We start from the raw sequence: 13,945 nt of genomic DNA on the forward strand, positions 1-13,945 counted from the left end.
AATATTACTGTAATTTCACTGGACCTTCACAAAGTCGCTCCACTAATGATTTTGCCGAAACTTGTTTGTGATATTGGGTTTGGTCTGTCGCAGACAGAGCCATGTATTATTCAAGTAAAAGAAGGGGTGAAGATGGAATCAGTGCCATCATCGACTTCCTGCTGTCCAACGCCCGACTGGTGCTTGGAGTGGGTGGAGTCGCTGTCCTGGGCATCGCAACGTTAGCGGTGAAAAAGGTGTGGATACATGTAACACTGTATTGTATTGTGGTCTTGGAAGCTTGCTCATTATCGCATATTAATGGATAAACCCAGTAGGCTGGTTTTATTTAGCAGTACAGTACACTCCGAGGAGAGCGCCGTTTGCCCTCTTCCACATATGTGAGCTACGACACTGTCGCCAGGCGTTAGTCATGTCTCACGACACCATTTTACTGGTTAACCAAAACGCGAGTCTGGGTGCTACATTGGTTTATTATTATTATTACTGGTTTACCTTTGTCTATCCGTCCAAAGCATCCTTTTTCTCAGCAACCACAAATCCTAGCCACTTGATACCAAACTTCAGCTTGGGGTTCTACACCGTGTTTACCGTTTTCAGGTCTGTCGCACATCAACTTCCTGTTTACCGACTGAATGTATTTACGAAACATAGTGTGGATTTTGACACTATTTCAAGAAGCAAAATGCTATTTCAGAATGACAGTTTCCCAGGATGCTGTTTGAGATCCCTGCGGTGAGACGCTGCTTTTTACTTACTTGTTTCAGAGTTAATTATTTGTTGAAGCCAACATTCATAATAAGTGTCCAATTCTTTCGATTGCTTGCATTCTGATATAAGCGAGAGCGGCGGGGGTACGTAAGTGAGCAGTAGCTCACAGTTAATTGTAGTTATCCCCCGCCCAAACAAAGTTTGGCAGCGGATATAGAAACGGGTTCTGTCCGTCTGGTCACATTTTCATTTCCGGGCCATATCTTTTAAAACTACTGAAGATGTTTTTCATGAAACTTTGTATACAGTGGTGCTTGAAAGTTTGTGAACCCTTTAGAATTTTCTATATTTCTGCATAAATATGACCCAAAACATCAGATTTTCACACAAGTCCTAAAAGTAGATAAAGAGAACCCAGTTAAACAAATGAGACAAAAATATTATACTTGGTCATTTATTTATTGAGGAAAATGATCCAATATTACATATCTGTGAGTGGCAAAAGTATGTGAACCTTTGCTTTCAGTATCTGGTGTGACCCGCTTGTGCAGCAATAACTGCAACTAAACGTTTCCGGTAACTGTTGATCAGTCCTGCACACCGGCTTGGAGGAATTTTAGCCTGTTCCTCCGTACAGAACAGCTTCAACTCTGGGATGTTGGTGGGTTTCCTCACATGAACTGATCGCTTCAGGTCCTTCCACAACATTTCCATTGGATTAAGGTCAGGACTTTGACTTGGCCATTCCAAAACATTAACTTTATTCTTCTTTAACCATTCTTTGGCAGAACGACTTGTGTGCTTAGGGTCGTTGTCTTGCTGCATGACCCACCTTTTCTTGAGATTCAGTTCATGGACAGATGTCCTGACATTTTCCTTTAGAATTTGCTGGTATAATTCAGAATTCATTGTTCCATCAATGATGGCAAGCTGTCCTGGCCCAGATGCAGCAAAACAGGCCCAAACCATGATACTACCACCACCATGTTTCACAGATGGGATAAGGTTCTTATGCTGGAATGCAGTGTTTTCCTTTCTCCAAACATAACGCTTCTCATTTAAACCAAAAAGTTCTATTTGGGTCTCATCTGTCCACAAAACATTTTTCCAATAGCCTTCTGGTTTGTCTACGTCAGGGGTGTCAAACCTGATCCATAAAGGGCCGTGTGGCTGCAGGTTTTCATTCCAGCCATGCAGCAGCACACCTGACTTGGCTCATTCAATCAACTGAACTGTCTTCACACAGTCAAATACTTGCAGCCACACCCACCCTTGATTAAAGGGTGGGTGTGTCAGTTGATTGAATAAGCCAAATCAGGGTGCTGCTGCATGGCTGGAATGAAAACCTGCAGCCACACGGCCCTTTATGGATCAGGTTTGACACCCCTGGTCTACGTGATCTTTAGCAAACTGCAGACGAGCAGCAATGTTGTTTTTGGAGAACAGTGGCTTTCTCCTTGCGACCCTGCCATGCACACCATTGTTGTTCAGTGTTCTCCTGATGGTGGACTCATGAACGTTAACATTAGCCAATGTGAGAGAGGCCTTCAGTTGCTTAGAAGTTACCCTGGGGTCCTTTGTGACCTCGCTGACTATTACACACCTTGCTCTTGGAGTGATCTTTGTTGGTCGACCACTCCTGGGGAGGGTAACAATGGTCTTGAATTTCCTCCATTTGTACACAATCTGTCTGACTGTGGGTTGGTGGAGTCCAAACTCTTTAGAGATGGTTTTGTAACCTTTTCCAGCCTGATGAGCATCAGCAACACTTTTTCTGAGGTCCTCAGAAATCTCCTTTGTTCGTGCCATGATACACTTCCACAAACATGTGTTGTGAAGATCAGACTTTGATAGATCCCTGTTCTTTAAATAAAACAGGGTGCCCACTCACACCTGATTGCCATCCCATTGATTGAAAACACCTGACTCTAATTTCACCTTCAAATTAACTGCTAATCCTAGAGGTTCACACACTTTTGCCACTCACAGATATTGGATCATTTTCCTCAATAAATAAATGACCAAGTATAATATTTTTGTCTCATTTGTTTAACTGGGTTCTCTTTATCTACTTTTAGGACTTGTGTGAAAATCTGATGATGTTTTAGGTCATATTTATGCAGAAATATAGAACATTCTAAAGGGTTCACAAACTTTCAAGCACCACTGTACATATCAAGCAACATGTGAACTGGTGTTTGCCATTTTGGATTTTTTTTTGGGGAAAAAAAAAGTATTTTTCAAATTTTTACATAAATAGATTTTGATTTAGTTTCTAAGAGCAATATTCGTTTCCGGAGCATATATCCAAAACTATTCATGATCCGGATTTGAAACTTGGTGTACATGTTAACAAGGTGATGCAGATGTGCCTTTTCATACTAAGAAATTTGAGATTTTAATTTTTCATGTTTCCATAGAAACAATTTCAGACTTAGTCTCTCAGGTTAGTCTTAGGTTTTGTTTCCGGACCAGAACTCGAAAACTATGAGTGGTATGGTCTTGAAAGTTGGTATATGTGCTGATTAAGTAATGTACAGTATATGTGCCTTTTTGAAATTTACATTTTTAGCTCCCCTGGACCAAAGGTCTGGTGGATTGTTGGTTTCCTGCAGCAGAACTTGAAAAATGTGACACACAATGTCTTGAAAGTTGGTACAGTATATAGGGCGGGGGATATAGATGACTCTGGGCAGATTCTACCATAACAGAGGCCAGTTAAGTCCCATCTCCTTAAATTGCTGAATTGATTATTTTGATCATTCTATTAAGTTTTTCTAGTAGCATTTGGGGTCTTGGACATTCACAGTAAATTTTAGGACAGTAGTCCTGGTAACTAATTAATAAAAGCCTGACATGACAGACATGCTAAATGACAATAGAAACACATCGGTTTCTATCATCAAAACCTGACAGACAAACTAACGTCTACCATCATATTCTGACAGACGCTCGTAGCAACAAAACTGTTTCTTACATTATTAATCTGACAAATTTAGTAATATTAAATACCTCATCACTAGAACCAAATAATAAAATAAAATATTGAAATAAAGAGAGAATTTATTTTCAAAATTGAAATACAGTAAGCCCTCAGTATTCGCGGGGGTTAGGGACCGAACATGGCCGCGAATAAGCCAAAATCGCGAATACTTGTAACCCCCCCCCCCCCCCCCCCCCCCCCCAACTGCTCTTTATGTAGCGCATGGTACTCTCGTTGATGCCGTAGTGACGAGCCACTGCCGCAAAACTCTTCCATTCCTTTAGCATATCGAGAAGTCCTACCTTCTCCTGCAGCGTCATTACCTTCTTCTGGCGCTTAGGTTCCTTGGCAGGAGCCTTAGAAGATGCAGAGCATTTAGGAGCCATTGTAGGGCGTAAAAATGATTCAAAAATACCAAGAACGCACAACACGTGAACAAGTCTGAACCGCGAGACTGTACTGTACAACGCGCTCATTCGCAGCAGCCCGCCATTCAAACTTCAGCCAATAGCGAGCGAGCATTCAGCTCCGAGAATGTAGCAGTGCGTAAACGTTCGATATGTTCGCCGCAAATGACCGCGAATCGCTGAGATTTCCGCGAATGTATAGGAGATATGTTCTATATAAAATCCTGCGAATATGTGAATTCGCGAATACTGAACCGCGAATAGGCGGGGTCTACTGTATCAACAATAATTGTCAGAACAGTGACGACAGACACGACCGTGTCACTTTCGCGGGGAAATAACACATTGAAATGGCCTGTCGGCTGAAAGGGTCGCAAGCGGCTCTGATTTATCTCAACTTACGATAGTTTTCCTCCAGAAAAATTTAAATACGAACGCACAAATATATTCTCAATGTTTCTATCGTCAAAAATTTCTATCGTCAGGATAGCTGACTGAAAATCTTACCTTGATTTATTTGATGAAATCTAGCTGTCAGAACTCCAAGTCTTGCCCGGAAGTAAATGTCTGCTGTCACAAAAATCACGCGCAGTAGAATTTCCTCTTTGCGTCAGTCAGCATGTGCGTGGCGAGGGCTTGAATTCTGCTATCGTCAGGTGCATTTGACTGACGATAGCATTTTTTAAAAATAACTGTGGGCTTCTCTCGTGAACGAAATAGATTTTTTTTTTCGCTGTTAATTTATTTCAACTCTATCTGTTGACACCCAAAAATGATAAAGCCTGCTTCCACACGATAACTACCAAAGATCCATAATGGCTGAGTCTATCGTCAGGTCATCTGACAGAAATTCACTGACGATAGCAACAGGGATAATGAAAGGGATTTTTAAAATGTCTGTCGGATATGTCAAAGAAATAGAATTTTATTCTTTTTAAAAATCTTTTATTGATATACTTGGTGTATTTTTAAATGACGTGCTGTTTTAGAAGACCAAATACCATATTTTCAATCTTGAAAATATTACCTCACTGAAAAAAGGACAAGAAAAATTTCTGATTTTGTGGGCAAGTGGTTAATGGATCCAGTTACGGTAGAATCTGCCTCTGGCTTCTCGTCTTACCCGGTGATCAAGCTAATGAGTTTTAGCCATGCTAATTTATTTACTTACGATTCTTAAATGTCTCTCCTGCACTCCACCACGATGTACTAGCTGATAGAACGCGCTGGCCGGCCTCCGGATGAAGAGAATCCTGATAAAAAGATGACAGACAGCTGGGAAGAGCTTAGCCTGGTCAGTACCTCCCCCAAAGTGCTTCAAAAGGGCATTGAGGGTGTGGTTACTGCGGCCACCAAAAAAGGTATGTTTTCTTTGTATGTTTCACCAAGAAAGAGTCTTCACTTTGGTGTAGAAAGAGCGTTCGCCCTGCTGGCTCGTCTTCCTTTCAGTCACAAGTGTAACAAGTTGTTGAATGATTAAATATTTTATTTTAAGACCAGACAGTCGTTAAGGTATTGTATGATGAACCTCAGTACTGTAGTGATGATGTTCTCTCCCCCCCCCCCGTAGCGGACTTGTCTCAGCCTGCACCTCAAAGCCAATCCCAGACTCAGGGGAATGGATCCGATTCGGCTCAACCGCGCAGACGGCTAGACCTCTGCATGCTAACGTTCTCAGAAAGACTGGAGCAGTATTACCGGACACGTGTGTGCCTGTCCACGAGCGAAGTATCCCGAGCTCAGCAGAGAGCGCTGGACATTGCTACAGAGATTCAGGCCTTCCTGCACACCAAACACCCCGACATGCCCCTAGGAGAGATGACCTTAGCGGGGTCGCTACTCGACGACCTCCAGGTGGTCAAGGCTGATCACGCCTGCCTGCTTGTACCACTACAGGTAGCAGGAATCAGCCTTATTGTGTCCAAAGCCACAGTCCATGAACTATAAATAACGTTCCCATACTCAACAGTACGGAAGCCGAGAGAGGCCCTTCATATAATCTTTTTTTTTTTTTTCACCTTGTTATCCCGAGATAACGACATAATTAATTCAGGATCTCGAGAAAACAACACAACTAATTTGAGATCTCGAGAAAACAAAACCGTTATTTCATGATCTCAGCTGGATTACTGTATCTCCGTCGGTAGAGACGAAGCCGGGCCAGTCTTCTGCGGAGGTGCCGCGGACTAATTTTGAAATTATCCCTTATTAAAAGACTTAATGCAATCTCTCCCTGTGTCAACCCCTGATCAAAATATTGCCTTATTAGGTGATCGATTATTCCAGACATTCTAATGACCAAAGTTGCGTCTATACAGAATGAGAAATAGCCCCAAAGTCAGCATATCACAAGTCTCTTGGTGCACCTGAATGAACCATTTCTCAGCTGTTTACTCGAGATCACGAAATAATTTTGTTTTCTCGAGATCCTCAATCATGTCGTTCAGGGTTTTTTCTAGAAAAATTTAGTATGAGGGCGCTCACCATGGTGAGGGAGCGAAGTGGGGGGGATGGTGCCGGTTGTCCCCCCGCTGTGCGAAGCCTTTGAAAAATTGAGGCTCCAATGGGACATTCTGAGGCTATCTGAGAGGGAAATTGTAACAAATTGTCTGTCAGCATTGAAAAAGAAAGAAGTAATCTTCTTCTGCTCCGGACAGTCTTCGGCTTTCTTCCGCTTCGTGCCGCGGGATGACATCTTTAAATGCCCAAGCGTCAACAAAAAACACTCGCGAACTACTTCTGTCAAAAGCTCCCGCGCTGGTGGGTGAAAGGTCATTCAGTCTCGAGAAATCTCGCTCTACAAGTCTCACGAGAGCAGCCGCGACAAGTAAACAACTAAACAACATGGCGCCTCAGTCTGGAAAACGCCAATTCGGATTGTTTTTGCACCGTCTGGCGGTGTATCTACTATGATTGGAATTTTTTGGAGCAATTATAACGTATTTGATGATCAGACACATTGTCACGTGGTGTTGCTGGGATGTTTTCACGGAGTCGGTAAGGGGGCGCACGCCGAGAGTAAGAGGGCGCAGCGCCCCTGTTCCCCCGTTTAGACGAAAGCCTGTCGTTATCTCGGGATAACAAGGTGAATTAAAAAAAAAAAAAAAGGATTATATAAAGGGCCTCTCTTGGCTTCCGTACAACAGTATGTCAGTGTGTAAATCGTAAACATCTCAGTTTTAGACTCGTTTGTACAGCATGATCTTAATTGACGTGTAAACGTGTTAAAGTGGCATTCCACCATTGGATGTATTCTTTGGCATAAAATACGACAACATATATAAACGGTATCACTAGACAGAGAAATCTTTTAGCTTCAAAATGATATATCAAACAATTTTTTGACAACGACAAGTATATTAATTTTGCGACCAAAGTCACCTACCCTTTTAATTTCCGCGCGGTAGTGAAACGTGATGTCATCGGCAGGTTCCCCTTCTTGTGTACCATGTGTCGGTGTTCTGTAAAGTTATCCCACCTCTTGGATTTGTCCTACCAAGCCTACCGCGCATGCGCAGAACACATGACGCCATTACAATTAGCAAGTTCTCATGCAGACCGTTTTATTATTCACAACAAGTCATTACAAATTATTTGACTCGGCCAAAGACTCGACCAATACGCACAAAACATAAAAATCGGCAAATGCGTGAAATACTCACCGATTTTCTATCAGCCCAGCTGATCGGTAGGACAAAGCTACTGTTGAATTTTCCTACCCTCCTGGATGTCGTGCATGCGCAGTAGGCTTGGTAGGACAAACCCAAGAGGTAGGATACGTGATGTGGTACACAAGAAGGGGAACCTGCCGATGACATCACGTTTCACTACCGCGCGGAAATTAAAAGGGTAGGTGACTTTGGTCGCAAAATTAATATACTTGTCGTTGTCAAAAAATTGTTTGATATATCATTTTGAAGCTAAAAGATTTCTCTATCTAGTGATACCGTTTATATATGTTGTCGTATTTTATGCCAAAGAATACATCCAATGGTGGAATGCCACTTTAACACGTTACAGCTTTACCGCCAACGCTGGAGACTCCGTCCATAAATGTTAAACACCTTGTGACAGAAAGCGGTACAGTATCATTGACGGACGCTCCGCATGCAATTAGCTGTTACTATAGAAACTATGACGTATTAAAACGAGTGCGTTTAATATACACGTGATTTGTCTCGTAGCCGGACCTACTTTCAGCACTGCTGTTCTAGACAATCAATGCCTGACCAATCAGAGTTGAGAAATCAAGAGCACTGTGGCGTTTGTGTTTTTACAGTTCATTGTTCTGCATTACAATCAGGGCTTTGAACCAGAATTTTTTTCCTATTGGTTCGTTCCGAACAGAAACGGAATTTTAACGTTTCCGGTTTTGGGTTCCACCATTAAATAGCAGTTCCCGAACCGGTTAGAACAAAAAAAATTCATTCCCGGAACGATTAATTACGTTCCCTGTTAGCTGTTTAACAAATGGCTATAAAATTATGTCTCTGTCTCATCCAGCTTAAGCCAAATGTAGGCTAATTCTATTACAACCTTCATTAAATAAGACAAGAAATAATTCAAAACAATTATTATTTCAAATGTTGGCGATTTGGATTCTCAGTATGTCTTCCCATCTACACAAACAGAAAAAGTGCCAAAAATGAAAGAGAATTCGTTTAGTGTGTTACCAAAGGCTAGTCAGGCCCTATAGAGGGCTACCGCATGACGTCACCGCGCCGCGAGATTTTGTTAGGCGCCATATTGGAAGGCCAAGTACACATCTATGCAAGTACATACATACATAAAACAAACTACACCTGAAATGTAGCCAGGGCCGGTTCTGCCCTAATCTGGACCCGGGTGCAACATCGCGCAACCCCCCCCCAAAAAAAAACAAACAAACCCCAGTCTAAATCAGGACAACCATCACATAACTATAACTATAAACATTTTATATCAACTATTTTAACTAAATGGGCTATAATAAATAAGCCTGCAGGCAGCCACGGCGGGCTGCCTCAGAAAAGTAAACATTCAATGACACAACTGAAAGCCTGCAGCCACGGCGGGCTGCCTCAGAAAAGTAACCATTTGTCCTACCTTAAAACTCGTTTTGCATTTTCTGCCTCCTTTTTTGTATTTTCGACCCTCCGTTTATTTTCTTTCGTTTTCTGAAAACCCGATTTGTGTCCAGACGTTTTGTTCTGCTACCAACGAACTAACTCGTCAGGTCTCGTCTCTCGAGCCCGCGATGATTCCCGTGGGAGGGGCAACAACTGATGATACATTTTTACAAACAGCCAATAGGGAGGTTGCATCGTTCAGGCTCTTCTTTGCTCAGACACTCAGTAATGCAATTACTCACTTATTATCACATGGAGACGTGATAGCAGTCCACCTTCCCGCTCTCTCCATTCAGTCAGCGAACGTCACACAGGAAGTGAACCCCAGCGGGTCATAGAAACTTGCGCAGGAGAAGAATGACTTTTTTATTTGTAGGCTACGGAAACTTTGAGGAACGAAATAGAAACCGGTATTAACCGGTTACCATTATTTTTAATAAGCGTTTCTGTTCCGGAACATAAAAAATAATAAAGTTTCTGGTTTCGTTTCTGTTCCATGTGAAATAGAAAAAGTTCCCGGTTTTCGTTTTCGTTCCTTGAACCGGTTCAAAGCCCTGATTACAATTTTTGAGAATATTTTTAAATATGAATATAAAGCCTGTATGATTTTGCCTGTGTGTTTGTGTAGCTGGAGCCGAGCCTGTGGACCCCGATCGCCGGAGAGGACACGTTTCTCGGCCATCCTCAGTACTGCATGTTGCGTCGAAGAAACCTTGAATTTTTCCCACGTGGGCGGAGCTACTGGGACAGGCACCTCCTAGGCGGGTACCTGTCGTCTCAGCTCGTTGCCGAGCAACTGCGCAAATCGATAATGGAGTTCATGAACTGGCCATCGCTGAGCGGAACCCTGGAGTGTGAGGTGCGCCCGGTGCTCGGGTCTCCCGCCCTAAAGCTGGAGATCCGAGCTCCGAGTGAAAGTAGAAATTTCGACGAAGAACAGCTGTTTATTAGCATTCTGCCGACCGTGCGCTTAGGCGACGTGTCACTAACAGCGCAGCCAGAAATCACCGGATCGTTCGACTACGTGTGGTACCAGAGCCTGTACACGAGTGAAACGGCTCGATTGGCCAATCTCGACCAATCAGACGAGGAGTCAGGCGTTAGGAGAAAGTGCTTCAAAACGCTGAAGGCTGTGTGTCGGAACTGCCCCGCCCTCCACAAGCTGACCGGCGCACAGCTCGGTAACGTCATCCTGCACATGAGCGAGAAGGAGGTTGATTGGTCAGAGTCGGCGTTCGCTGATCGCTTCCAGCAGGCCATCACGGAGCTGATTGGCTACCTGGAGACAGGTTTCCTTCCCAGTTACTTTAAACCTGCTGTGAACCTGCTGCAAGGCTTCACCGAGGACGACATTGATGAGATGGGCTTCATGCTATACTGTGCCGTGAGCGAACCCGAGATACTGCTCATATAACAAGGCGTGGTTCTAATACACACATGCGTTTTATTTATATATATACACGAGAGACACGCACTACTTTCTTCTAGATCAAAGGTGCAGTTTGTAATTTTTTTTTTTTTCGCATCGGCTTTACGTAAAAGACCACCTCATTAAATAATTCTTTGGTAACGAGTTGACCTTGGTGGTGACGTGGTTGGTTTGGCGCCACTGTGACCAAAGACGGCCGACAGCAGTGTTCGTTTCATCTGAAATCGTCCAGTAGGAGGATGGCGTAGGATGAAACAAGCTCATGGGACAGCTACAAAAACGAAACTTGGGAATTGTTGAACTCGGGCAGTAGAAAGAACGTCTCATCACGGGCAAAAGCAGCGAATGAATTCCAGCTTCTTATCAATATTTTCCTAAAGAGCACTAAAGACCTGGCGCTCAAGTTGTCATCTTTTCTCCAGACACCAAAACGGTTTCGTTCAGCAGTTAGTGAGGCGGCGGCTTCTTCAGGCATGATGGTGCTGATTGATCATAGCGCCTCTCTCTCTCTATCGTTTGAGGAACTTCATCCTCCGTTGTCTGTCTGATCTGATGTGGAGAACAAATTCCAAACTGCACCTTTAAAGCAGGATGTCTGTGTGTAGTCGCTCAAGCAGAACCTTCTACGTGTCTCAGACGTTTTCAGTGCGTTCAGCTGTCGACTGATCCAACACGAGACACTTATTCAGTGTGTGAGCGAGCGACTGATGCAGGGTTTAATAAAGCTGCACGAATAAACTGGGCTGCAGGGAGGTTAAAGGAACAGTCCACTGTACTTCCATAATGAAATATGCTGTTATCTGAATTGAGACGAGCTGCTCCGTACCTCTCCGAGCTTTGCGCGACCTCCCAGTCAGTCAGACGCGCTGTCACTCCTGTTAGCAATGTAGCTAGGCTCAGCATGGCCAATGGTATTTTTTGGGGCTGTAGTTAGATGTGACCAAACTCTTCCACGTTTTTCCTGTTTACATAGGTTTATATGACCAGTGACATGAAACAAGTTCAGTTACACAAATTGAAACGTAGCGATTTTCTGTGCTATGGAAAGTGCGCACTATAATGACAGGCGTACTAACACCTTCTGCGTGCTTCGGCAGCGCATTGATACCTTCAGTCCTGTTTTCCCCCTCTCCCCCGCAGGCTACTTGTCTTGGTGGTCACGTTGGTTGTATTGACGGAAGTTAGGGGAGGCGGGGGAGAGAAAAAAAAAAAACAGGAGTGCAGGTATCAATCCGCTGCCGAAGCGCGCAGAAGGTGTTAGTGCGCCTGTCATTATAGTGCGGACTTTCCATAGCATAGAAAATCGCCACGTTTCAATTTGTGTAACTGAACTTGTTTCATGTCACTGGTCATATAAACCTATGTAAACAGGAAAAACGCGGAAGAGTTTGGTCACATCTAACTACAGCCCCAAAAAATACCATTGGCCATACTGAGCCTAGCTACATTGCTAACAGGAGTGACAGCGCGTCTGACTGCGTCTGACTGACTGGGAGGTCGCGCAAAGCTCGGAGAGGTACGGAGCAGCTCGTCTCAATTCAGAGAAGAGCATATTTCATTATGGAAGTACAGTGGACTGTTCCTTTAAGCTTTAAGGGTTATTGTTTCATAATCTACCGAGCGTGGATATGTGCTCTAAAGATGGCACGTTAAATGAACGCCAGACCAGAACTGTGAGTTTTATCTCGTTTTGCACAAATGCAATAAAACGTCTGCTGTAAACGACCTCAAAGTGACGAGGCTTGTTCTGGTCTGTTTTTATTTCTCATGAGGTTTGAAAATGTGTTTTTGATGAGTATTTTCTCTTAATGGTTGTAATAAATCAGGGTCTGGAAATCATTACAAATCATGTCCCTGTTAAGTGAATAAAAAGTTATTTTGACTGAGTCAGGTGTCGTGATTATGCTTTAACCAAGGAGTCCTGGGTTATAGTCACAGCCTCGGTGGAACATTTATCAGACATGATTTCTAGTTTGATAAAAGGCTCTGTACTTATAATTTTGTGAGTCGTCTTCAGTATTAGTTCATGTCTTAAACGTTCACCATGGCAGGTTTGTTAATTGATTGATTGATTGATTTGATTACTGAATGTCAAACCCCTGCCTCAGATATTAAACCTGTATTGTGTTCTTATTTCCCTGATAAATGGCAATCTGAATGGGATGAATGTCTTAATAACAAATTATATGAAATAGTCTCTTCTTAACAGTGTGACATAATATATTTTCTTTTTCATCTAGACATGATCAAGTAGTCAAGACATTCTAGACTCGCACGGGTTTTTTTTGTTGACTGGAGGTCCTGAGAATTAAGATAATGCTGTAAAGATCTTTTCCAAGGTCCCACCTTTTAAAAGTTTTACACTTTCTAACTTGTATTGTATGGAATCAATTTTGTGCCAAAATGTTCATACAATACTTTTGAAATATCAAACAAAAACGACAAATCAAAATACAAAAAAAGTCAATTTTTTTTAGACTGGCAAACAAATTATTCGTGCAAAATATCAGTCTATTACTCTTCAGAAACCTTTTATTTTTGTTCCGCGTCTTTCTCGGTTTTGTTTGACGTAATTTATTTTGGTTGCGATTCCAGCTTTCTCGTTTGCGCTCCCTGACTTTTTGCTTGCAGTTTTGGCACAAACTTCACGTGTGGGTGGGCTGTCCAGGAATGCATTCCCATTGGCTAACTTGTGTTTGACTGACAGCTACGCTCAGCCATTCCCTACTCGGATTCTGGCGGACTGTTTGACGAGTGACCGATCCATTGACGGTAAACAAGGATGGAGTGGACTTCAGTGGCGACTATGATATTGAATTAATTCAACAAAGTGTAAATTCAGTATCATAGTCGCCACTGAAGTCCACTCCATCCCTGTTTACCGTCAATGGATCGGTCACTCGTCAAACAGTCCGCCAGAATCCGAGTAGGGAATGGCTGAGTGTAGCTGTCAGTCAAACACAAGTTAGCCAATGGGAATGCATTCCTGGACAGCCCACCCACACGGGAAGTTTGTGCCAAAACTGCAAGCAAAAAGTCAGGGAGCGCAAACGAGAGAGCTGGAATCGCAACCAAAATAAATTACGTCAAACAAAACTGAGAAAGACGCGGCACAAAAATAAAAGGTTTCTGAAGAGTAATAGACTGATATTTTGCACGATTACACGAATAATTTGTTTGCCAGTCTAAAAAAATTGACTTTTTTTTGTATTTTGATTTGTCGTTTTTGTTTGATATTTCAAAAGTATTGTATGAACATTTTGGCACAAAATTGATTCCATAGTATTGATGTAAAAAAAAAAAAAAA

General features: G+C 42.8%; 1 protein-coding gene across 1 annotated transcript in view; it reads left to right on the top strand.

Annotated features, from left to right (window-relative positions):
- Nucleotides 1–11,429, top strand: part of mief2 (mitochondrial elongation factor 2) — a 35,346-nt gene extending 23,917 nt beyond the window's left edge. Inside the window, exons 2-5 of the mRNA XM_060898545.1 lie at nucleotides 94–236; nucleotides 5,315–5,462; nucleotides 5,672–5,997; nucleotides 9,838–11,429. Of these exons, the coding sequence (XP_060754528.1) occupies nucleotides 102–236; nucleotides 5,315–5,462; nucleotides 5,672–5,997; nucleotides 9,838–10,623 (1,395 nt within the window). The 5' untranslated portion in view covers nucleotides 94–101 and the 3' untranslated portion in view covers nucleotides 10,624–11,429. The remainder of the gene's footprint in view (nucleotides 1–93; nucleotides 237–5,314; nucleotides 5,463–5,671; nucleotides 5,998–9,837) is intronic.
- The last annotated feature ends 2,516 nt before the right edge of the window (nucleotides 11,430–13,945 follow it).

The sequence above is a fragment of the Neoarius graeffei genome, chromosome 18 (genome assembly GCF_027579695.1).
Source record: "Neoarius graeffei isolate fNeoGra1 chromosome 18, fNeoGra1.pri, whole genome shotgun sequence".
Classification (NCBI taxonomy): domain Eukaryota; kingdom Metazoa; phylum Chordata; class Actinopteri; order Siluriformes; family Ariidae; genus Neoarius; species Neoarius graeffei.